Below are 26436 nucleotides of genomic sequence, written 5' to 3'. Positions count from 1 at the left end.
CTGGCGCCGCGCTCGCTTCGGGTTACTTTTAATCCCCCACTTCCCTCGCTGCCTGAATTTCTCCTCCCTATTCACCTCACCATACTACACCACGAAACAATACACAAGACAGTCACGAACAATGGCTGCCTTTTAACTTCCCCCGCATCTCGCCGTCCGCTAACCGCCGACATATTGCTACCCACTATCCCCACTTCAACTCACACCTCAGAGTCTTCCTTCCCGGAACCTCTGAACTCAAGTCTCGCCTCGCGCAACTTCAGTTCGCCGTCTTCCCTCCCGTTCGACTTCACGTCGACCATCACGGCTTCTCAACAGTCATCATGGCTTTCTTCACCAGCTCCCCACGCCTCCCGGCAACCACAACATACGAGTCAACAAGCATTCGCCCATCCGCAGTCGGACTTCGTGCTCTACGATCAACCTCAGGTCTCCCAGCGGCCTCTGCGAGCACCGAGCGCGCCTCAGCCTGGGCATACGTTTAACAACGGCCAGCACTTCTACGCAAATTCTGCCCCGTCATCTACTACAGAATTCCAACAGCCACGGTTACGCCAACGTCCTCCGGTTCCACTGTTCCCCAGCTCTAGCAACAACATTCCTCAACTGCACAACGTCTCAAACATGGCAGGTACGACGCACGCTTTCCCCGCTCTCGATCGCGAGCTCACGTTCCCCGCAGACTTGAACAGCAACAACTCCTTCGACTCGGGCGCAAGCCTGATGTCCAACTTCAACAACGGAGGCTTTTCTATGGACCAGGTGTCCGCATTCACGGCGATCAACGATCCTTCCGTTGCCGCCGGGTCTACGCGCACCGTGTCCCCCAAGGACATCTTCAATGATGGCTTTGGGTCTGCACCCCCTTCTACGGCGTTCACAAACTTAACTTCCCCTGATATCGGTGATTCCCCCTTCATCAACGATAGCTTCGAGTGCTCCCCGATGTTCAACGGCGAGCCTGTTATTTCCGACACGAGCGACTGGTTCTCCCTGTTCCCCGAGCAGGAGACCAAGATTCCTGATACTGTCTATGCACCTGCTGTCTCCATGCCCATGGACCGCACTATCAGCAGTCAGTCTATGGAGCGATCTGGTTCTTCAAGCACCGGCTCGCCCCTCGTTCTGGACAAGTACTCTCGACGCCAGTCATCTGTCACCAACTCACCTGCAACAAACGGCATCAGCAAGTCTCGTCGGCGCAAGGGTCCTCTGCCCAGCATCACCGTCGACCCTAGCGACAAGATCGCTCTGAAGCGCGCACGCAATACCCTTGCTGCTCGTGAGTCGCGACAACGGAAGTTTGACCATGTCAGCACCCTCGAGGCTCGCAACTCTGAGCTCGAAGCTGAGGTCGAAAAGTGGAAGAGCATTGCTATGGCTCATGGATACAGCGGACAATGAATGTCCTCGTCTCTCTCATATGGTTCCCGGTGGTCGTAAGGAGCTGGTGAAGAAACCAGCCTTGCCTTTCGGCAAAAGTTTTCCTATCCGTGTTGTTTCCCGCGGTATTTCCTTTCGCTTCTGTCGCCTCCCCGTCACTGGATGGGTGGTGTTTTCGCGCTTCTGTCCTTATGTTTCATCGCCGGTGTGCAGTCTCCCCCTTGTGGTTTTCGATTGACTCCGCCTGGTGCAGGTGGTAATGTGGTGTTGTTCGTTTCTGATGCACTCATAGTTGCGGAGAGCTTTCGTGCTGAAGTCTCCGGGATAGTCTCCTTATATATACATTTACACGATTCACGAATGACTCTTTGCCGCAGTGACTCTTGTGATGTTGTATGACTCAGCCTTGGCCAACTCAGACTGTGGCGATAGTGACTGTTGCCTATGACTCCCACTAACGCATGCAGATTAGAGTTGTACTCAAAATCGGTTACCAGTGCTGTGATTCTGACTATTTGAAGTCGTGCATAAAGCCTTAGCCTCAGTCGCCCACAAACTCAACCACTTGGTATCCGCCCTTTTCCCGAATGCTAGCTGCTTGCATGCTAGTTTCCATATCGCATGACCATCCCCGGCTTTGTAGCCACGTCAAGACTGCCTAGATCCACAGCGGATCTACGTCAACATCCTCAACTTCACCACCTCCAGCCTTGCCTGCAGCCCCGCCTTCTTTGTGTGCTTCCTTGCGCAGCTCGACAACGCTACCCACTGGCTTGCGTCCCGTAACGAGCATCGAGATGTGGTAGAGTAGGTCGTCAGGGCCTAAGACTTTGAGGTTCTTGCCCTCTACGGCCTTGTCGTCTGCTGGTAGGAGCTCGTCGTTGTACAGCACGAAGTCGCCTAAGACGTGGCTACCTGCCTCGTCATCCTCGTCCCCTTGATCTTTCGGACCCCAAACCTCAAGGTCCAGCTGGGTGAGCAGGTTGGGTAGATTCTTCAGAATCATGCTTGAGTCCTGCTTGCTGTTGAACGTGTCCTTCGTCAAGAGAGTTATGTGACGAATCCATGGGCTAGGTTGACCCCGGCGCTTCACACGCCCAACCTCCTGAGCCCTGATTGATTCGTTCGGCGGGGGTTCGTATTCGATAGTAGTACGGCACAGTGTCTGCATATTCAAACCCGAGCAAGACACCAGATAGGAGCAGATGAGTACCGCTACTAAGTGAGGGTCGTTGTTGAAGTCATTCAAGATTTTATCTTGCTCGGTCTGACTCAGATCCGTGCGGAGTTGGAACGCGGAGAATTTAAGGAGCAGTAGGACCTGTAGCCACGTATTAGCCTCTGTCTACCACACAGTTGCAACGAACAAAGCTTACCTGTTGGAGCCATTCGGCCTGAGCCGGATTGCTCACCCAAATCAAGACCTTTTCCTGCCTAAGTACCACAATTTCGGCGAGGATTCCCAAAAGCTTCCTCAGTTTAGGCGCTCCCTGGCAATGCCAATGAAGAATCTGCTGGACGTCTGATTCGATGTCTGTGTGCTTGTCGACCGGAATTTGCTGATCAATGGGCACACGCAGGCGCTTTTGGCCTGAGCGCATATCTTTGAGTATGGTGAGAGCCGTCATCTTTTTCTTGCGCTTAGCGGCCAACTTTGCGGCTTTGTAGCTGTCGTCAAGGAGGTATTTGAACCCAAGCCACGAGCTCAGTAGGCATAGCTTTCTGTAAGTCGTGGTGTTCCACTCCACGTTCTTCTTCGAAGCTGTCTTTGCGAAGAGCGTCTCTGAGGTCTTCGCTACCGCTGCATCGTAAAATGCTCGTTCGGCTGCATTGAACTCACAGTCGTACACCAAACGCTGCACAGCGGGAAGAGCGGCTCGCAGGGGTACACCGTTGATCTCGGAGGAATGAGTGCGGCGGAGCATAATCTTCCTTAGGACTTGTGACATCTTGGATCCCTGCTCAGCCATTGTAGGCGATACTATGGGGTTGAAGATGTACTTTACCATGGCCTCCTGACAGTACTTGAGAGGGGCACGCCGATCATCATCCGCCACAGTGTAGGGGTTGAACTTTATTAGAATTGAGTCGAGCGGGCAAGTGCCACCCATAGCGAAGACTGGGCTGGCTGGTTTGGCGAAGTCAGCATCGACGAAGCCGAGGGAGCGGAGGTAGTTCTCGTCTTGTAGAGCTGGGTTCTGGAGGAACTCCATCAACCCACAATACTCTTTTAGACCGTTGAACGTAGGGGTACCTGTTAGTATGTGTCTATACGTGGCGCCAAGATGGTTGATAGCCCATCCAATCTCGTCCGATTGAAGGCGAATTTGGTGACCCTCGTCGAGTATAATCCTGTGGATCATACCATACATCTGATGGGGGCAATTGACATCAATGCTCTTGTAGGAAACGCCTTCCGACGTCAGTTCTGCAGCGGCCTCTTTCTTGCTGATCCTTCGCTCTTTCGCGCGCTTGTCAACCAGCCAGTTCCATTGTACCTTTGGGCCGTGGCGAACAGCCCAGGTAGAGTAGCTGGTCAGGATGATGGTATCCGCATTGCACTCCTCACCGTTGAAAATGTCGTGGCTACGGGTGAGCCTGGCGGCCTTGCCTTTACCTTTGAGGTAGTAGACGTTGGGGTTCGCCGACTTCTTGGAAGGGCCGTAGTACACAAGGATTCTGAAGCGCTCTGTGAACTTGCAGATTTCCTCGAGCCACTGGGCAATCAGGTTTTGCGGCATAATGATTAGCGTTGGGCGCGCTTCGGGTACCTCCTCGCCATCTGCAAGCTTCTTCCGGCGTTCGTTCGAGCGGAATAGTAAGAGCCCGAGTGTTTCGAGGGTCTTTCCAAGGCCGCAATCTTCTGCGCATAGACCTCCATTTACACAGCCTTCTTCGAAGTCGACCATAGCGTTGATGCCGGTGGGTTGGTGAGCATCTAGGAAAATGTGCTTCATGAAACCTTCCATTCTTGGCTTCTCAGGGTTTGGGATACCCAGCCTGTCGCAGGCTTCCTCGTGATTCTGCCGTTGATACGCTGGGTTGTCTGTCCACTTCGTCTGTTCTCGGTAGGCTTGAATTTCCTCGGCAGTAATGGTCCTCAGCTTCGTCAGAGGTGGACCTCCGATTTCTGTGTTGTCGTTCCCTTCATTCAGCTCTTGATTGAGAGTGCTGAGTGTCGTCCCATTGATCGATTCTATCATGTCGTGAGAGTACTAAGCACAGTTAGTTAGAGATGGGTGATGATAATTTTCGTGGCTACAGCTTACCTGAAGTGCCTGTACGGCCTCTGATGCTTCAGCTTCCTGGACCTCGTTGCCTCCAAGAATGAGGACCATGTTGTGCAGGTCGACGCTATGTTGCTCTTTGCTCTCCACAAGCGACAGATTGTATCTCCAAAGGCGGCACTTGAGGTCTATTTCTGTAGCCTCAAGGCTTACAGCTTCCTCTACCATAATGGTGTACAGTTCTTGTCGGTTTTCGGCTGTTGGGGCTTCGGGTACACCTTCGGGGGCGGGCACCTCCTGCGGCCCAACTTCTTCGTGCTCTTCTTTGAGGACGATGTCCTCGGTTTCTAGCGAGAACCTCACCACCACATCGTCCTGCGCTGCATGGTTTTGCGCATCCTCGAAAGACATTCCTTTCGTGGCTACAAGAGCCTTGCGCCGCTGCTTGTGGGTACTTAGATCGAAACGTCGGTTTATCTCTTGCCAGAAGCCGTCTAAGCTGTAGCCACAGAATGACTCAACGACAGTTGTGGTGGTGGCGTTGGATGGCAGATCGGAAGGCTGACCTTTGGTCCACTTAACGACAGCCATACCAAGCTGTGGATCAGGCTGCTCAGCGTCGGGCTCAGCGTCGGGCTCAGCGTCGGACTCAGCGTCGGACTGATCTGATTGAGGTTTGGCGGATCGTGCGGCGCTTGTCTTTGACTTCTTCTTCTGCGATTTAGTGGTGGTCTTGGATCCTCTGGCGCGCTCTCGCTTCGCAAACAAAACATAATGGTATGCTGTTTGGGTCAACGTCTTGTTCTCCAAGCGCGAGCCGTAGAAACACCCGTCACGATCGACCTTGTTTTCTTTAACAAGCCAGTGTGTCAGCCAGGCATGCCAATCAATCTCATCCTCGTACTCGGGGAAATGTGAATCCTTGTCAAACCTCCTGCAGAGGTAGGGGTACGAAGTCAGTATATGTCTCACATGCACTTCGTACAGTCAGAACTTACCTGCGACCGTTTTTCTCTCCTTCTCTGATCCAGGCATACAGATTGTCGAAGTCGGCGACTTTCTTTCCGGGCCTGAAGAGGTCGGTGTTGATAAACTTGCTAACAAAGATATCCCAATACGGCTTAACAAACGATGACTGCCGCCACTCCTCAAATGCTGCCTCCGTGTCAAAGCAACCGAAAGAGGCGATGACCTTGTTCTTGTCCTCGTATGGTCTGCGCTTACGCTGTCGCTTCTTAGAAGAGGAGGAGCCGCCTCTCGCCATTCTAGCTAGTCCTGGCTGTGAGCTTGCAGGAGATGCCCAGGTGTGCGGTGGCTACTTGTGAGGAAGCACTGCTCGATGTGCGCGAAGTTGCCCAGGTGTGCGGTGGCTACTTGTGAGGAAGCACTGCTCGATGTGCGCGAAGTTGCCCAGGTGTGCGGTGGCTACCTGTGTGAGGAAGGTGTCGTTGAACGGTAGTCAGCTACCTGTGAGGAAGGTGTCGTTGAAGAGTAGTCACTGCTCGCGCGAAGATTTGCGGTGGCTGCCTGCGGTAAAAGCGGTCTGTGCCCTGCAAACGGGGCAGTGTTTGCACCACAACACTGCGATGACGTAGCCGTGTAGAGCTTCGAGCCAGCTTCACCGTGAGTTAACCTTTCCCGGGCGGTGGCCGCCGATTTATCACGCTCTGTCACCATATGAAACGTCTCACGTTATTCAAGAAAACCTTGGAAGTACTGAACACTGTGGGGCCTACTTTGATTTCAGGCCACCTGATTTGGATGTTTACATATTGATGTAGGCTCTAGGGTGTTCAGAATTGTCCTTCAATGCTCAGCTTCGGTTAGCCTGTGTCATGGCGTTGGAGAATTACTTGAGTATCGCCGGCTTCGGGAACTGTGACTTGCATGTCTTTCGGAAGACCCTTACGGATCTGGGTTGCTCGCAGATCTCTCAGAATTCGGCGAGCATCGCCATTCTTTTCACGGAACTCCTTTAGTTTCTTAATCTTGTAGTCTAGCTAATAGGCGAATCTAAGCTATAACGTTAATAGGCATAGGTTTTGGTATGTCGTGGTGCTCTAGGTGACAACGGATCCGCTCTTGCGAAAGAGAACAGACGAACTATCCGCATACGCTGCGTCGTAGTGTTGACGTTCCTGAGGGCTATACTCGCATTCGAACACCATGCGTTGGACGCTTGGCAGATCTTTGTCGAGTCTTCTTCCGTTCAGTGTGGATGCGTAGCTTCTCCGGACTATGAGACCCTTGAAAACATTGATGATGCGAGCGCCTTGTTCCGTGCTGGTGATACCCTTACGCTTCTTGGGGAAGGCCCAAACATTGAGAGCCTCCTGGCTGAACTTGAGAATAGCTATTGGATCGGTGGCTGTGATGTCCGTGATCTCGGAGAGTGGCGGGCCTGCGGGCATGTCTGGATCGTCGTCATGGTCGATCTCTGAGTCTCTGGGATTGCGATCGGATAGTAAGTTGCTGAGTTCCTTGAGTTGATGGGTGTACTGTGGTAGGTTAGCAAAGGCGAAGTCAAAGGTGAGAGAAGCTGCAGTTAAACCTACTCTGATAGCTTGCTCGGCATGTCTCCCTTCCTGCCCTCTCTCACCTATGTTCAGAGTGATGTGCTTGACCGGAACGTCTTGGAGGCTTTTGGACTCAGACTTCATCAAGTGATAATTCCACAGCCTAACTGTCATATCGAACTTGTTAGCGTGTTTACTCAAAGCCTCTGATACCATCTCCATCCGACGCCCAACCTAACTACTAATCCGCCGGTACAATGCTTGTATATGGCTGAGCGGACGGGAAAAGTCTGATAGCAGAGAAGCTGAATGATGGTGTACCTATACACGTTAACCTGGGGAAAAACTGAACAGGTCTGCAGCCTACATCAATATAGAAACCTACGCCTGCGCCTTCGTGTGTACTCCAGGCGTATACATAGTCCTTATTGATATGAGCGTATCAACGGGAATATTAGCGAGTACCTCCAGGGTGCTTTCTGGCGTGACGTACGAAACATAAAAGATGGTTGTATTCGTCAACGTATCTTGAAATTGGAAGGCTTTCGACGAGATATCGAAGAGCCTCGTCGTTTAGTCTACAAGAGAGTACCAGCTACCGCTTCCCTTTGACCACAGCAGCAGAGTCGCGTCAGCCCGCTTCTATTATCATCGTGGCTAGAAGCTCATCACATCCCCCAAAGGAATAGCAAGCTAGGACAGCAAGCATGCACGATGGCTTGCTATTCGTCGGAAGGGCAATTCTTGCGCATCACGTCGCCAGGGCCGCGTCACCACCTACCAATATATCAGCTGTACTACACAGCTGCTCAAACTGCTCAACAAGACAGCTCCCGTCACTAGGAATAAACAAGAGTATGTCCCAGGACAATCTCCATCAACGCCTTGCCTTCCATCGGGCTTTCAAGTTCACCACGGCCATCACAGGCAACATACAGGCAGCGAATGAGGCCGGCATTAAGCCTGTGTTGATCTGCGTGGGTCTGGATGGCTGGGCCTGCGACGTGAGGATGCTTTTGCCGTAGCTACAGACCTCAGCACTCCAGTTCGAGTTGGTGATCCACCTCCAAAAGCTTCAGTACGGCATGACGAATCGCTTCTCCGAGGTACATGGTGATATTTACTGGTGGACATACCAAACTCAATCAATTCTGGATGCTCTGGCCGTGACGATAAGGCCGACGAGCTTATAGCAGCATGGAAGCTCCTCCAATCCGGAAAGGACGTCTCCTTCGGCGTGACATGCGGCCGAAACTTCGTCAACACAGCCTCGCGTTTTCCGACCAAGGGCAGACTTCATTAGCGCCTCTCATTCCACCGGGCTTTCAAGTTCAATACGTGCGGCCGCCCCACATGCAAAAAAAAAACTTTATCAACAAAGAACTGCAAAAACATACAACAGCGGGGAAAATTCGCATAAGTAACGTGCATACATACGTAGCTAGAGTCGCGCTTAGATATAAAGTAGCTTATTTTTTAGTATAATTATTCTTTATTAACGCTTCTACTAAGTATATAGTCTCTTTTAAGATCTTTCTACATATTTTATAGTTAGTAACTACTTTTTTAAACTTAAGTCTCTCTATATAAAAGTAGTAAATATAGTACTTTAGTAGTTATTCTATTTATAATATCTTATATCTTATTTATAATTCTTAAGTAGAACTTAAATATAGTTCTAGAGTAATAATAATATTTACGCGTTATAAATTAAGTTTAGTAGATATTAGAAATTATATAGCTACTAGAATATATAGATAAAAAGTCTACTTAAACTAGCTATATTAATTTTTTTTATTTATAAAGCTTTTAATAATTACCTTCTTAGCTATATTACTTAATACTAAGTAATATAGAGTAATATTAATATAAGAGTAAGCCTTTTATAAAATATTATACGTAGCTATAGTAGTAAATATATTCTATATTATAATAATAATCTTCTTTAAGTAATCTACTACTATACTAAAGAATAATTCTAGATTCTTTTATTAGCGCGCTTAAATATCTTGTAAATAAGCTCTATCTATAGTAAAAATAGTTTTAATTAGGCTATAAAGAGTTCTTATCTTAAAGTTATTACTATATATATTCTAGATCTTCTTATATAGAGAATTATTATCTAAAAGTATAGTAAAGTAATTAATTCTATTAAGCTTTACGTTTATATTAATCTATATTAGGTATTAACTCTAACTATTAAAGTTAGGTATTATACTATATAGTAATAGTAAACTAGCTAATATTTATATAGTATAGCTTTACTTAATAAGCTCTTATTTAGTAGTTATAATCTTTATAAACTTACTTTTCTCTTTTTTAAGTATCTTCTTAGATAGCTTAACTAGTTAGTTATTATAAGTTTTAAGAACTTTAGGTAGATATAAGATATTCTTAACTAAGTTATAGATTATAAGTAATATAACTAAGAGTATATTAAATAGCTACTATTTAGAAATTTTTATATTCTACTACCTACGTATTAAAATATCTACTAAGATCTTACTAATATTAGAGTCTATTTCTACTTTACTACATTTATTTAAACTCTTAGCTAGTTTAGTGTATATAACTTTTATAGTAGTAATATTATAGTTTAAGATTTTTATATATCTCTTCTTTACTTAGTCTAGTCTAGTTATATTCTTCTTATACTTCTATACTACTTAGAAAGATTACACTAGATCTTAGATAATTATCTAATAGAGAGCTATATTTACTATATTTATAAATATTATACTACTTATAAAGATAAACTTAATTAGATAATACTTTAATAGAACTTTGCTATTATTATCTAACTTAACTAACTTAATAGGCTTAGCTAATAATACTAAGAGCTTTAAATTTTAAGTAAATCTAGATTCTACTCTAGTAGTCTAGTAACTCTTATTAATTAAGCTAATTTAGAAATCTAGCGTCTACTTAGTTACTTTTTTATTCTTATTTATTAATTTTAGTAAGTTTAGAATATAGCTACTAATACTATACTATAAAGTAATAAGAACGTAGTTATAAACTATTTTTACGTATTACCTATTCTTATTATAGACTAAATTAGCTACTTTAATAGTATTATTATAAAAGTTTATTAGGTAGCTATTACTATTAAGTATAGTAGTGTTTCTACTAGAACTTTTCTCTATTCTATAGTAAATAATAAAAAGTAGAGTAAAAGAAGCGTTCTTAGCGCTAAACGTTATAATCTCTTTAGCTTAGTTACTAATAGTAGACTTAACTATATAGATAATAAGTAAGAGCTTATTAGTAGACTTCTAGTTTCTTATTAGTAACTCTAGCTTATATTTACACTTAATAAGCTAATAGCTCTAAGATAGATACTTTATACTAGTTAGTATATGCTATATATAATAGCTATAGCGCGCTTTTCTAGAGTTATAGCACTACTTATTAATTAATCTATTTATTAAAAGTATAATATTATATATCTAGAGTATTACTATTTCTTCTATAGTTTTTTTTAGCTCTTACTTATCTATAAGCTAGTACGTAGGTAGATCTTTAAACTTATCTATACTCTATATAATCTAGATAAGCTAATAGAACTATAACGTTTACTAAATCTATAGTATCTAGATTAACTTTGTCTTAAACTACTTAATAGGTAGAAGATTAAATACTACCTATGTCTAGTTATATTTATCTTTTATAAATTAGGTATATATAGTGTCTATATCTTCTACTAAAGTAAGAGAAGATAGTAGTATAATTATATTTTAATCTTTACTATTAAATGTCTAGTTAAGAAAGCTTATAAGCGTGTTATTAAACTTATAATTATTATATATAAAGTAGTAAGTATTCTTAATAGATAGAATTCTATCTACTATTTAGAGAGAACTAATAATAATATTAGCTAGTAACGTAATAGAGTCTAGTGCGTTAACAGCGTCTAGTCTTATAATAATCTTTATCTTAAATATTATACTATTTCTTCTATAAGTCTTTAATAAACTCTAGTATAGTTATTTAATATTATTATTTAGTAAGTTAATAATTTCTTTATATAGTAAAAGTAAGATAATAAACTCTAGCTTTAGTTTCTAGGTAACGTTAGAGCTAAGTAGCTAGAGTATTATATTCTTAGCTATATTACTATTAGTAGTTATTATAATATAATAAAGTAAAGTAATACCTAAAAAGTGTATAGATAAAAGTAGGCTACTACTATTCTATATAGCATCTCTACTTACTACTAGACTAATTAAGTTTATCTTAATTCTATTCTTAAAGCTAATAAATATAGTATTAGTTAGAAGTCTAATTAGAGCTAGCTAGAAGTATATATTAGACTAGGTAAGTAGTATAATAAGCGTTATATTATATGTATAAGTTAGTAGCTTTATAATTTTTAGCTTCTTAGAGACTAGTCTACTATTAAAAGTATTAGTAAGAGTTGTAGTAATTATTATATTATATATATCTATTAGTAGCTTTATAATCTTTAGCTTCTTAGAGACTAGTTCTATATTAAAGATATTAGTAAAAGCTATAGTAATTATTATATTATATATAAGAGTTAGTAGCTTTATAGTGCTTAGCTTCTTAAAAGCTAGCTAACTATTAAAGGTATTAGTAAAAGCTATAGTAATTATTATATTATATATAAGAGTTAGTAGCTTTATAGTACTTAGCTTCTTAAAAACTAGCTAATTATTAATAGTATTAGAGAGAGTTATAGTAATTATTATATATTATATATTAGTCTTTAGCTCTATTATCTTTAGCTTCTTAGAGGCTAGTTAACTATTAATAGTATTAGTACTATATAATATTTACTTACGTTATTACTTTTTTTTCTTTATATAGTTACTTAACTTACTCTATATATAAGGTACTTTTAGTATCTTTAACTCTTTCTTATAGTAATTAGTAATATATAAAATAACTACTTACTTAATATTATTATTATCTAGAAAAGTATTTAATTTAAACTATGCGTTAAAGATATAGTAAGTAATAGTAATATAGACACAGCTACTAATAGGCTTAATTACTAGTTTATAAAGCTCTCTTACTATTATCTTCTAAGAGCCTAAGTCTTATAGCTAAGTAATAATACTATTAATATCTAATTTAATTTATTTATTCTTATTAATATCTACTTTAGTAATAATACTAAGTACGTAAAGCCTATTAAGTATAACCTTAATATTCTTATAGTATATTTTATCTAGACCTAGAATATTACCTAGCTTATTCTAAGTCTTTCTAGGCTGTATAGATTAATCTACAGTAGAATCTAGCTAAACTAGAATATCTAGTAAATACTTAATATAGTTCTAACTAATAATTTAAGAGTTAATATTAGTTATAATATAAAGCGCTTTATTTTAGTCTATATTAGCTATTATAGCTAGAAAGAATTATAACTATAGCTTTTAGTTAAGCGCGCAATTACGTTAATATTATTATAGGCGTTATTTATAGATAGTTTATCTTTATAGCTACTATAGTTAATAGCTAGTAAGTATTATAGATAGTTTATACGTTATTTTAAAGTTACTAATTACTAATTATTAATAGTAAACTTATCTTAGCGTTTATAATTATAAATAGATACTACCTAGAGGTACGTAGATCTATAACGCGTAGTAAGAGAATAAATAAAAGTAATAATAAAGGTAGCTATATAATAAAAGACTACTTAAGCTATCTATAAAGATACTTATAAGATAACTTATATATACTAAAGTAGCGTAGATATAGTAAAAATATAAGTATATAAAATATAATCTAGAAAAGAGAGCTAGTATTATAATAAATATTTAATATCTATAGATCTATAAATACTTAAAGATTAAAATAAGTAAGCTACTAATATTTTTAGCTATATACGCTAATATAGAAATATTATCTATATTTCTATAATACTCTAGTAAGTAACGTAACTTTATATCTTTACTAATAGTCTATTTTTAAGTATCTTTAAAAAGTTATCTTAATTTTACTATAATTATTAGATTCTACTCTTAGCTACGCTATAATATAATACTTATCTAGACTTTTTATAAGTAGCTTTTATCTCTATCTTACTTACTACTTACTCTTAAGACTCTATCTCTATACTCTCTATAGCTACTAGAGCTCTACTACTTTTTAAGTAATCTATAATATAAAAAAGTAAAGGTAAAACTAAATTATACTATATATTACTTATTATTAGCTATAACTTTATATAAAATAGCTATAGTTCTACTCTAAAGCTATAATACACTAAGTACCTTATAAACTTTCTAAAGCTTTATAACTCTTATAGTTCTAGGTTAATATATAATTAGCTATAGATACTACTAATTAGCTATAACTTTAATAAGAAAAAGATAATACTACTATACCTAGGTTAGTTCTAGAACGTAAGAATCTATAATAGTAGTACGCTTATTATAGCGCTAGTTAGTAAATACTAATTTAATATAACTACTCTATAGCTAAAGATTATATAACGCCTACTTTTAGATAAGCTATAAGCGCTAGTAGAAGCTATTACTATATCTATAGTAGTATCTTAAGCGTTTCTACCTATATAGCTATTAGTAATTAGCGCTCTAACTATATTAAATAATTAGATTTAGACTATATACTAGTTCTTTATATAAATAATACTTCTAGAGTTTATTATAAACGCTATAGCGCTACTTCTATTAGATAGTAATTAGCTACTAGTAGTAAACTACTTCTCTATCTACTTAAAAGCTATATAGAACTTAGTAGTAAGTATTTTAGTTACTAGAGTTATAAATAGTATTAGTATCTAAAATACTATAATACTAGCTTAAGAAGCTACTATACTATAAAATACTATAGTTAGTCTTCTTAAATGTAAATAGAAAATGTAAAAGACTAGAGTTATACTTTAGTTAATATAGTAATACTAAATTATAAATTATATAGTTATAGATATTACCTCTAAGTAGAAAGAACTTATAAAGTACTTATACTATAGAAAAGATAATTTACTAAGTACTAGATATACTTTTAAAAAGAGCGTTCTAATCTACTACTTATATAAGATAGATTTACTAGTCTACCTCTAGACACTTATATTAGACTTAACTTTTATTTTATACGCTAGTTATAAAGATATTCTTATCTACCTAGACTTTCTTTATCTTATTTTTAACTTATTAATAGTAAAAGCTATATATATTACTATTCTAGGCTCTTTAGACAAGGTGTATACGTATCTAGCTTATAGTATATATATTATAGCTAATAAATATAAAATTTAGAGCTACTATAATAATAACACGCCTACTTAGAACTACTTAGTTATTATCTTTACTACGCTTAATAACCTTCTAGCTATATATAATATTAAAATAGAACTCTTAGTTATTAATAAGACTACTAGTAATATAGTAATAAAGAATATATTTAAGAAACGCATTCTTATATAGTATATTATTAATATTCTAGAACTATAAATAGATAATCTAGATCTACTTTAGATAGAGAAGCTTATATAAGTTCTCTTTATTAACTATAAAGACTAAAAGAATATAATAAATTTTACTTTATACTTTCTAATTACTTAAACTTAGTAGTAGTACTTATAGTTATATATATAGTAGAAATACTATAGTAGACTACTTAGATTAGAATTAGTGTTAGTTACTAACGCACTTTTATAGATTTACCTAACTATTAAGAATAGTAAGAATATAGTTATCTTTACGTTATTAGTATTATATAAGTTTTAGAAGTTAGCGTACTAGCTATTACTTAATAATAGGCGCGCTAAGGCTATTAACTTCTAGATAGATCTTAAGAATTACTTCTCTACTTTTATAGACTTAAACTTCTATAATAAAAGTATTATATATAGAGCTAAAGAAGGTAATACTTTTATTATAGCTAAAAATAAGCTTAGCTACTATATTTATATACTAGTCTTATCTAAGATACTTAAAAAGTAGAATACTATTAAACACGTTCTTTACTTATATTAAATAATTACTATATTTCTAAAAATCTTACTATACGTTAATAATACTAATTTCTAGAATTAGTATACTATATATAATTCTAATATAATCTTATCTATAAATAGAGGCTACTATAATATTAATCTATACTTAGACTATATATAAATATATAAGTTCTAGTCTAGCTATAGTATATATCTCTAAATTTATAAGATTATTACTAGATCTACGTAGATATTATAGCTATAATTTATAATACTTTTAATAGTAGTATTCTATAATAGAATAATTACTTCTAAAATAAATTATTAGATTATATTAGTAGTAATAAAAGAAGAGTTCTTTATAGTTATTATTATAGAGATCTTATAGTATGCGTAAGAGTTTAAAGACTATAAAGTATAGTAGCTACTTCTTTATTATAGTAAAAAGATATATACTTCTAAGTTTAAGTAAGCTATTAAGAATAATATAGTTATTAACTTTAATAGTTCTAATAAGAATATTATAGCTTACCTACTTGCTATTATAGCTATACTTCTAGTAGTTATTTCTCTTAATATAGATCTATTAATATTCTATAAGTATATATTTTTTAAGCTAGTATATAATCTAATAGATAAGCTTAGATTAGTAATAAGAATATTATTATCTAGTAAGAGTTAATATTACTTCTTCTAGCTATCTAATAAGAAATAGTTTATAGAGAAAGCTATTAGACTTAGTAAAAAGAAGTAGATATTAAATATACTATTTAGACTAAGGTAGAGTGTATTTAAAAAATATATTACTACTAATAAAGAATTTATATAAAATACTAAATTAAGAGAAACTATTCTTAGTTATATATATATAACTAAAGACAGCGTTATATATAATAATATATATTACTCTAGCTTTCTCTTTAATTACTTAACTATTATAATTACTACCTAATAATACTTACTCTTAATATATATTCTCTTTTATACACTTTTTATATATTTATTATACTATTTTCTATAATAATTAAGAGTTAGCTAAAGTAAAAATAAAGAACTAGTACCTTTTAAGTCTCTAAATAGTTAGTACTATCTTTAGAGTTATTCTTTATATCTATATTATTAATAGAACGTATATAGTAGTATATAGATATCTAGATAGTTAGACGTATAGCTATAACTATTCTACGTACTTCTAAAATCTTAACTAATAAGAATACTAACTCTACTTTTATATAGTTATAAGGCTTTTTCTAACTATATAGTAGTAGATTTAAACTAGCTAACTATAACTTACTATAAGTAACTACTTTATTAGTCTCTACTATTACTAATAACTATATTATATATATTAAGTTACGTAGGTCTAATAAAGTAGTCTAACTAATCTTTAGTATTATTTAGACTACTATTTAGGCTATAAGAGATACTAGTTATATATTACGTTAGGTAAGATCTAGCTAAGAGCTACTTAAATAGCCTTAGTTTAGAGAGAATACTAGTAGATTTTAGTCTAGTAGCCTTTAGTCTATTAAAAGGCTTTTTATAACTAAACTCTTACTATTACTAGATAGAGATAACTAATAAGATATAGGTACCTAGAGCTCTTTATAGTCTAGTTTTAGCTTATTAATATATTATATAATATAGCTAGAGGTAGTTAGTATAGATAGTAATCTAAGTATAGATATATAGTTATAACTTTCTATTCTAGTAGGTACTATATCTTCTAGAGTATTATAGCCTATATTAGGTAATATAGTATTAGATTTCTTAAGAGCTACTAGTTTTAGTTAAGATAAGAATAAGCTCTAAGCTTAAGGCAGCTAGTATAAAGTAGATATCTATCTTTCTTAGCTTTCTACTAGAGTAGCTTATATAAGTTAGTAGTAATTTATAATAATTAGTCTTTATTAGCTATAGTAGACCTATATATAAATACGTACTCTACGTCTTCTCTACTACTCTTATAGCTACTACGCTTAATATATTATATTCTTTTACCTAAAGCTTACGTAGGTATTTACCTTTACTAGATTTATTACTATCTTTTATTTACTTACGTTCTATAGTAAAGAACTAAAATTAATTAAGTATTAGTAAATAATTACTTTATATTAGATATTATTCTATAGCTTATGCTTATTATTAAATATACTAAACTTATCTTAGTATCTAAACCTCTCTAGAGCTTAGTAAATTCTTATAAGCTTTTTTTTTTATTAAGTTACTACTATAAAATCTAGTAATAACGTAATATATACTAAAGTAGATATAGTTCTCTATTCTCTCTATAAGATCTTAGTATTAAAATACTACTTTTTAAGTACTAGTAAATAATAGCTAATTCTCTACTATCTACTTAGCTACTTTACTAAATACCTATTATACTACGCGCTTACGCGTTCTCTAATATAAAGCTTAGAGTATATTTATATAGTTTAAGTACTTTTAATAAAGTAACTTACGCGCTAGATTAGTAATCTAGTACTCTAAGCTATTTAGTAAATACTTTACTTTACTAAAGAGCGCCTTATATAAGATAGCTACTATTCTATATCTACTAGGCGCTATAATAACTTAGATAGTTAGTGCGTCTAAAAAGTAGAAGATTATAGTAGCACTAATATTAGATAGTCTAGTAAAGAAAACTTAGTTATAGTAAGCTATTATTTAAGTAAACTTATAATAGCTAAAACTATCTTAACGTCTAACTAGTTACTTTTACTCTTAGACTAAATAGCTTCTTTACTACTTTTATAGCGCTTTACTCTAAACTTATATCTTTATAGTACCTAATTTATTATATTCTAAGATATCTAGATAATTTATAGTTAAGCTATACTTAGTATTAAAACGCTAACCTAATACTTATTAAAGTATATTAGAATTTAGAATAAGCTATCTATAGTTACTATATAACTCTTCTCTAGTTTCTACTTCTCTAGAATAAGATTATATAACGTTAATAATATAGTAAGAATTAAGAAATTATATATAGTTAATATATAAAATCTAGCTTACTATAAGCTATAAGTAGATTATTTTAAACTAGATACTCTTTAGTATAAGAGTAGAAAATTAGCTAACGCTAATATAAAGAAGATATTTTATAGTTAAGAAAACTTTATATAGAGTTTTTATCTAATGCCTAGTAATTTTTATAGCTTTATAGATATAATCTAACTACTTCTACTCTATAATAGTTTATAGAAAAAAAGTAAAAAGATACTTAAAGTAAAATAGAATCTATATAAAATTTATAGTACTCTTTATAAAGATAATTACTTATAGAGTTCTACTAAACTAGACCCTCTAATTCTAGAATACTAGAAGATAAAGATAATTTATAAGTTTGTCTAGAATATAGCTTAATTATTTATTAATTATACTAAGTATTATAATAACTATATAAATAATAATAAGTCTAATTTTATTATGTTTATTAATAACTTCTACTAGAGATAGAGAAATAATAAGAAACACTAAAAATAGAATAGCTAGTTCTAGTTCTAGTATCTAAGAATTATAGTTCTACTTAATCTAGAAATTAAAAGTATAAATAACTTTATTAGTTTTATTAGTATAAACTTACTACTCTACGTAATAAGTATACTTAAAATTATTTCTAAAGAATTCTTTAAGCTTATTTTATAAAAAAACGTTTCTCTATTTATAGTAAGTTATAATCTACTACTAGAGGTAATAAAGAAGTAGTAGCTATAACTATAGAAGTAGCTATTAGATAAATATTATACCTAATACTAAAATTCTAATAATAGAGTTAACTATTTTACTATTATAAATAACTATACTCTAGGTACAGTACTATCTATATTAAGATAAAAGAGAAATAATATAATTAAACTATATTATAAACTTAAGTTAAAAATTAAAAAGTATTATAAGAATATATTACTAAAATAAGTTAGTAACACTACTATAAGCAAACGTTATAAGTAGTGTTAGTATTATCTATAACTAATAGCTTAGCTAAGTAGTAGTAGATATCTAATAATTATTTCTTTAATAGAAATAGAGAAAAGCTCTAGTGTAAGTAATAGAAGTATAGAGTAAGATAGAAAGAGATTAAGAATAAGAGAAGTAAGCTTAATAGTAAAGAAACGTCTAATAAAAAGTACGTATAGATTTAGAAAAATTACTATAATATAATTAAGAAGTTATAGTAGATATATAAAGTTAGAGATTAGTAGAAGAAGAGTATAGTTAGAGAAAAGTATTATAATAGTAATAGACTAGAGAAAGCTAAAGAGCTATTAGACTATAAGCGTAAAAAATAAGAAAGTAGTTCTTTAGATACTAACCTAAAGCGCTTATAAACTAATACTACTAAGTTTCTAGTAGTATAGAAGAATAAAGAGTAGTTTAAATCTTAGACAAGAATAAGTAGCTAGAGATAATAGTAGGTATAAGTGCGTAAAGTAGAAAGAAGCTAATATATACTTTAGTTTCTAAGATATATTATAATAGCGTATCTATAGTAACTATAGTATATAAGATAATAAAGTTTTACTATACTTATACTAATCTATACTATAATACTTATAATATTTATTCTAGCTAATTATACCTTCTATAATATAATATAGGCTTAAGTAAATTTTTTATATTACTCTTTCTTAATAAACTTTACTTCTATATTACTTACTTTATATTAGAATCTATCTTTAATATATACTACTTATAAGTAAGAATAGTTAGTAGAAAGAGAAAAAAAGATACTTAGTTACTTCTACTAGATACGTTCTTTACTTAATACTTATATAGCCTACCTAAAGAGTAGCTATATATAGACTTTTATATTAGCTTTTTAAAAATACTAGAATAGACTTAGTAGTAAATTAATAGAGTAGTAATATACCTAGTTAAAGATATAATATAACCTTAATAAAATTGTAAAATAAGGCGTAAATTTAGAAATATACTTATTAATAAAAGTTAGAATCTACTAATAATAGATATAGAAGAAGTAGAAACTAGAATAGACTTTTATATAATATAATATAGTAGTAAAGAGTATTCTAAAAACTATTATTATAGAGAGAATTTACTATTATAAGATAATAATTTTATAAATACTATATTTAAGTATAAAGATAAGAATCTTTAAAAAACTTATATTTTTGCTATAAAGTATATATATAATAGAAAAGCTTATAATATATAGGTATTAGAGAGAGATAATAGAGCTATCTAGAAGAATATTAATACTCTTATTTATAATTTCTAACTAAACCTATACTACTTCTTACTAGAATAGTAAACTTTCTTATTACTAAAGTAATAGTAGATTAGAGTAAAAAGTATTTTAAATTTTATTAAACTTAGGCTATAGAAAGCTCTTCTTATCTATATATTTACTATAGTAGACTTTCTCTTAGAGTATAGGCCTTCTAGATCTACTTAGATTCTAGATAAACTTATAAATTATATAAGATTAATAGAAGTAGATAGACTAGTTTAGCTTTCTCTAATCTTTTTAATTTTCTACTAAAATATTAATAATATTCTAGCCTTAGAGCGTAAAATAAAGTACTATCTAGATAACGCGTAATATGTATACTAGTGTAAAAATAGTATAGAAAGAAGTACTATTATAAGCTTACGCGTAAGAAATAAGATAGTTAAGTAGATACTACTAATAAATATACTTTTTAAAGAAAAATAAAGTACCTAAAGTAAGAAATAAAAAAATCTTTAGAAGTATATAGTTATAGAAGCTAGTTTAGTATTCTATAAAAAAAATAAGCGTATAGAAGTCTATATAGTAGAGCTCTAGTATCTATTATAGTAAGTTAAAATAGAGCTAGAAGCTTCTACTAGATAGAATATTAATAGTAGCTATTATAAGAGGTTATCTAAGTTTCTAAGCTATAAAGCCTATAGTATAGCTATTTTCTAGAATATAATATTAAACTTCTATTAAATATACTATTATATAGATAGTAGCTATAGAGAGATAATTAAGTTAATACCTCTTACTTCTAGTTATATTAGAGAGTACGCATTATATAAGAAAATCTTTATCTCTTTATCTAACTAGAAAAAGTATTAGTAAATATATTAAGTAGAAGATAATATTTTAATTATAATATAGCTACTTAAAGAACTATATATATATATATACTTTTATATCTATATTACTAAGTAGAGCTTATATACTCTAGTAGATAGACTATAAAATCTATAGTAGTAATAGTATTCTATAATATATTATACTACTTCTACCTTGTATTCTTCTTATCTATTAAGTATTTCTATACTATTCTTAGCTTTATATTTATATTTATACTTTTCTAGTTACTATAATCTCTAAATAGCTAGTATAGATTAATAATCTTATATTATAGATAGATATTCTCTTTTCTTTACGTAAAGTTATTATACCTATATATAACTTAACTAAGTACCTTATTATCTAATAGCGTACTTCTCTACTTTAGAACTAAAGCGTAGCTTTTATTAAACTAAGTATCTTATAAAAGTTAAGTTTATATTTTCTTTAGTATTTCTAGTAGTTATAGTAAAATAGACTTATACACTTTACTAATAGAGGTAGTAGTATATATTATCTCTTTACTTATACTCTATCTAGTAATAGTAGTATGTATTTTAACTAGGTTAGTAGTGCCTTTATATCTAAATACGCTATAAAATATAATATCTTAATTCTTATAGTTATTAAAAGTAATCTTAAATAGAATACTTACTCTTCTAGAAGTAGCTAAATACTAGCTTTTAGCGTTTATTATAAATATTTAACCTTTAGAGTAGGTAAGTAGCCTTAATAAACTTCTTATAGATTTTTATTTTATAAGTAGTTATAGCTTTAGCTATAATACTATATAACTAAAGTTAATATATACTACTTTAAAGTATTTCTAGTTAATAGTGTAGTTAATCTACTTATTATAATACTAGTATAAAGTTAAGCTATACTTATAAAGCTTAGTATATTTATAATAGACTTTATAGCTTAAGATATTATTAACTATATAGTTTATATTAGTATCTAGAGTAGACTTAAAGTTCTAGCGTTTTATTATAAAGTAATTAAGATTAATAAGTATTTTAATATAGTCTAGTTCTTATCTATCTACTACTCTTCTACTAAGTATCTAGACGCGTTAGGCAATTAGTAATAAGAAAGTAAACTACTCTTTCTTTTTAGTGTTAAACACTACTAAACTATACTTTGTCTATTTATAGTTAGAAACTAGTAGAGTAGTAGATATATTTTTCTACTTTAGTATAAGATAGTAGATAAGGTACTAGAAGTTAGTAATAATATAAAAGGCTAGAAAATCTTTATTATTAGTATAGTTAAGATTTATATCTATCTTACTTATAAATATATTTAAGTGCTTCTATTCTAGTAGTATAGATAGTAGTAATATTACGTCTTTAACGTATAATACTAGAAAGTCTTAGAAAGTTTCTTAAATTAGTAGCCTAAGCTTATTATTATACTATATCTATAGTGCTATTTCTTTAGTGTTAGAATCTCTATTTAATATACTAAAAAAAGATATATAGATTCTAATAATAGATATATTTAGAGGTAGTATTATTATAAAGCTATTATTATATTCTAGATATAGCGCAAAAGTAGATAGAATATAAGTAACTAATCTTTATCTACTAGGCGTGTTAAGTACTTTATAACTACTAGTAGATAAATATATTTCTTAGAGATTAAATCTAATTAGTAGCGCTTTTTTTAGCTTTAAGAAAAGCTATATATTAGCTATTAGTTTATAATAAGATATTCTTTTAAGTAGAAATACTTACCTCTTTATAGAAGCGCATTAATTAGTCTACTATAATATAAGTTATAAACTTTCTAGCTTTTTCTATAGCGCCTATACTCTAAAATTATAAAGCTTTAGCTATAACACTATTCTCTTTAAGTAACTAATATAAGATACGCGTAATATTAAATACGCTTTAGTAGTTAACTTTATTATCTATCTAATAGTATTACTAGATATTATTATACTATAGTATAATAGTATCTATTAATAGATACTCTTCTTTAGGTATATACCTTTTAATTATTCTTTTAATAATATTTTTATCTTTAAGTTTTAGATTATACTCTTTAAATATAGTAATAGATATAAGCTTAAGACTTCTACTATTACTATATATTATAGTAGAATATTAAGTATATTTATCTAGAATTTTATATCTCTTAAAAGAGTTATTATCTATTTTATTATTTATATATCTTATTCTTAGTATAGAGTACTAGAGAAAGACTTTTATATAGTAATATTTAGCTATATTAAGAGATAGGTTATTAGGTAGTAAGCTTATATTAATTGTAAGGAGTTATTCTATTTCTAAGGTTATATAGTATATAGAATAAAAGAATATATTCTTAGAATATTAAAAGTAATATATAAGTTTAAGAATAAGAATATAATAGAGAGTAGATAATAGCTAAAAGAAAACACTTATTACTTTATATAAATAGGCTTATATTATATAGCTAATCTTAAGTTACTTACTTTCTAACTTCTAATATTATTCTATTTTTATACTAATATTAACTTTTAGTATATACTTCTACTATAATATACTTTATATAATATTTTTTAGTAATATATATAATCTATCTAATACGCTACTATAATGTAAATTACTTTAGGCTATAATATACATTAGTAATAAAGTTAAGAATCTACTTTCTTATAAGCTAGAAGTTACTATTCTACCTAGACTTTACTTTAATTATACTTTTCTATTATTAACTTACTTTAGAACTATAAGCTTTCTAGCTTTTTTATCTACTAATAATACTTAGAATCTATTCTACTAAAAGCTATGCGCTAGCTATCTACTACTAGATAAAGTATTTTATACTAGTAGACTAGTAGATAGAAGGTAGTATTTAGTATATACTAAGAAGACGTATATATAAGAACTAAATCTAATATATAGAGAATATCTCTACTACTAGAAAAGTACTACTACTAGAATTCTTTAGTTAGAGCTTCTAAATATAAAAGATAAGATTAGTATTAACTACGTAAAAGTATTACTTTACTAATAGTACTATAATTATCTTTTTAATTCTAGTGCTATAGAAAGCCTCTCTAATATCTCTAAGTTCTAGTAAGATATAATAGTTTATAACTTTATCTAAAGCTAGCTAGACTAAACTTATAAATATAAGCTTTAGTTAACTTCTAATAGTAATAAGATTATAAATCTTCTACTTAAGGCTATATAGCGTTAGAGCTTATACTAAGAGAGATCTAGTTTTAGTAGACTTTTTTAACTATAATATATAAAGATTAGATTACTTATACTCTAGAATAGATTTAAACTACGCGTAATAAAGTTAATTATGCTAGACACTAGTAGTAATACTTATATTTCTACGCCTAAGAATGTTAACTATACGCAAATTAGCTTTAAGAAGCTAAAGGTAAAGCTTTAAAAAATTAATAACCTTCTATACTTACTATTACTTTATAAGCTTATCTACTAATATCTAGATTTTAAAACTTATGTAGTTTAAGTTATAAGTAGTAATATTCTTATTAATATGTTACTCTACTACTAGAAGTAGATATAAGATACTATTAAGATATTTTATATTAGTATTAATAATCTAATAGCTACTATAAGTACTACTAAGTTAGCTATATTACTAAGAGTATAAAACGTAGAGAAGAAAAGATAGTAATAATACTAGCTACTATAGCGTAGAAAAGAGTTTAGAGATAAAATTACTATACTACTTCTAGTATAGAGTACACTTAATACTATTTTATATATTAGAGAATATAATTAAATAGTGTAACTAAAAGAGATATAATTTCTATATAGAATTAAAGAAGTAATAAAGTTTAATAGATACTAATAAGATAGTACCTATAAATATATCTTTAGATTCTATAAAATCTTAAGTTAGTATTAAGTAAATACTCTTAGGCTAAGCTACGCTATACGTTATTACCTATTTATAGGCTAGAATAAAAATATAAATACTTAATATATTTATATAGTCTACCTTTTTTACCTTATAAAGATAGCTACTTATAAATATAAAGACTAAAAGTTACTTACTAATATACGTCTAAAGCCTAGCCTAGTATATCTATATATTAGCTCTACTATAATACTTATATAGTAAGCCTTATTATAATATAAATAAGGCTACGCTTACTTCTCTTAAGATACTAGCTATATTAGAGATAAAATAGTATCTCTATAGCCTATTAATTCTATAGAGAAGACTAGATATAGTAGATATAATATAAGTAGTAAGAGAAGCTTTCTAGTGTAGTAAGATTAACGTAGTAGAGATAGATTATATATTATAAAGCTACTCTATATATTTATAGCAAGGTTTTAAGCTAAAAGAGTATATTATAGCTAGCTATTAAAGTATCTATAAGAATAAAGAATATCTATCTACTAAAAAGATATTATTATTAGAGTCTAGCTATAGCCTTACGCTTATAAATAAGTAGTATAAGTAGTATTATATAAAATAAAGTTAGTTAGCTAGAATTTTCTCTTTATATAGAAGTTTAGAAAAGTAATTAAGTAAAGAAGTATAGGTCTACCTTCTATTATAGAGAATCTTACTAGCCTCTAATATAAGAACTTTTATAGTATACTAGGTAAAGTTAAGAAATAAAGCTAATTCTATTAGTTAGAATATTAATACTAAGTCTATACTATTATTAATATACTCTTATAATACTAAGTAACATAGATACCTAACTTCTTAATATTAATATAGTTTACTATAAATATAAAGATAGTATAGAAGTTAGTAACTAAGTAGCTATATGTAAGAAGAGCTTAAGTAGCTTTACTAGTAATAGTAGTAAGTAGAGTATACTTAGACTTATCTCTAATAAAACTTTATATATATTTCTATAGATTATTAGTAAAAGAAGAAATACTAAAGAATAAACGTATACTTATATAGCCTTAACTAATCTACACTTCTACTTTAATATACTTTAGTAAACTTAGTTAGTTATATTCTTAATAATCTAGCTTATAGATAAGTTATTTTAGAATTTAAAGAAGATAAGAGAAACTAGCTTTTTATATATCTTAGTATTAAAAGTTACTAAAAAAATAATATAGCTAATATTCTTAAGGCGCTTAATACGTAAGTAGAGTTTAGAAGTAATTAACTTAATAAACTAGTATATATAGCTATAGAGAAGCTAAGTAGTAAAATTAGTATTTTAGATAAATATATTAGTTAAGAGAGTAAGAATATAGAAAGTAACTTATAGCGTCTTTCTTATATAGCTAATCTAGAGTAATATTAGTTAAAGACTAGCCTATTATAACTAGTTCTAGACGCTCTAATATCTTATTT

General features: G+C 31.7%; 2 protein-coding genes across 2 annotated transcripts; one reads left to right on the top strand and one right to left on the bottom strand.

The window, feature by feature from the left end:
* Positions 1-624: 624 nt before the first annotated feature.
* On the top strand, positions 625-1404 carry J4E78_005363 (uncharacterized protein; the record flags this gene model as incomplete). Its single annotated transcript, XM_049365984.1, has 1 exon — positions 625-1404. The coding sequence occupies one exon, from the start codon at positions 625-627 to the stop codon at positions 1402-1404; it is 780 nt and encodes a 259-aa protein (XP_049222699.1).
* Positions 1405-2041: 637 nt separating this feature from the next.
* J4E78_005362 (uncharacterized protein) lies at positions 2042-7300 on the bottom strand (the record flags this gene model as incomplete). Its single annotated transcript, XM_049365983.1, has 7 exons — positions 2042-2704; positions 2760-4598; positions 4653-5544; positions 5609-5889; positions 6464-6606; positions 6715-7108; positions 7166-7300. 7 exons carry the CDS (start codon positions 7298-7300, stop codon positions 2042-2044), a joined length of 4347 nt encoding a protein of 1448 aa, XP_049222698.1.
* Between the last annotated feature and the right edge of the window lie 19136 nt (positions 7301-26436).

Source organism: Alternaria triticimaculans (genome assembly GCF_023758025.1).
Source record: "Alternaria triticimaculans strain BMP 0046 chromosome Unknown scaffold_6, whole genome shotgun sequence".
NCBI classification, from domain to species: Eukaryota; Fungi; Ascomycota; class Dothideomycetes; order Pleosporales; family Pleosporaceae; genus Alternaria; species Alternaria triticimaculans.
The sequence above is the reverse complement of the archived record's forward strand: the minus strand, read 5'-3'. Positions and strand labels throughout refer to the sequence as shown.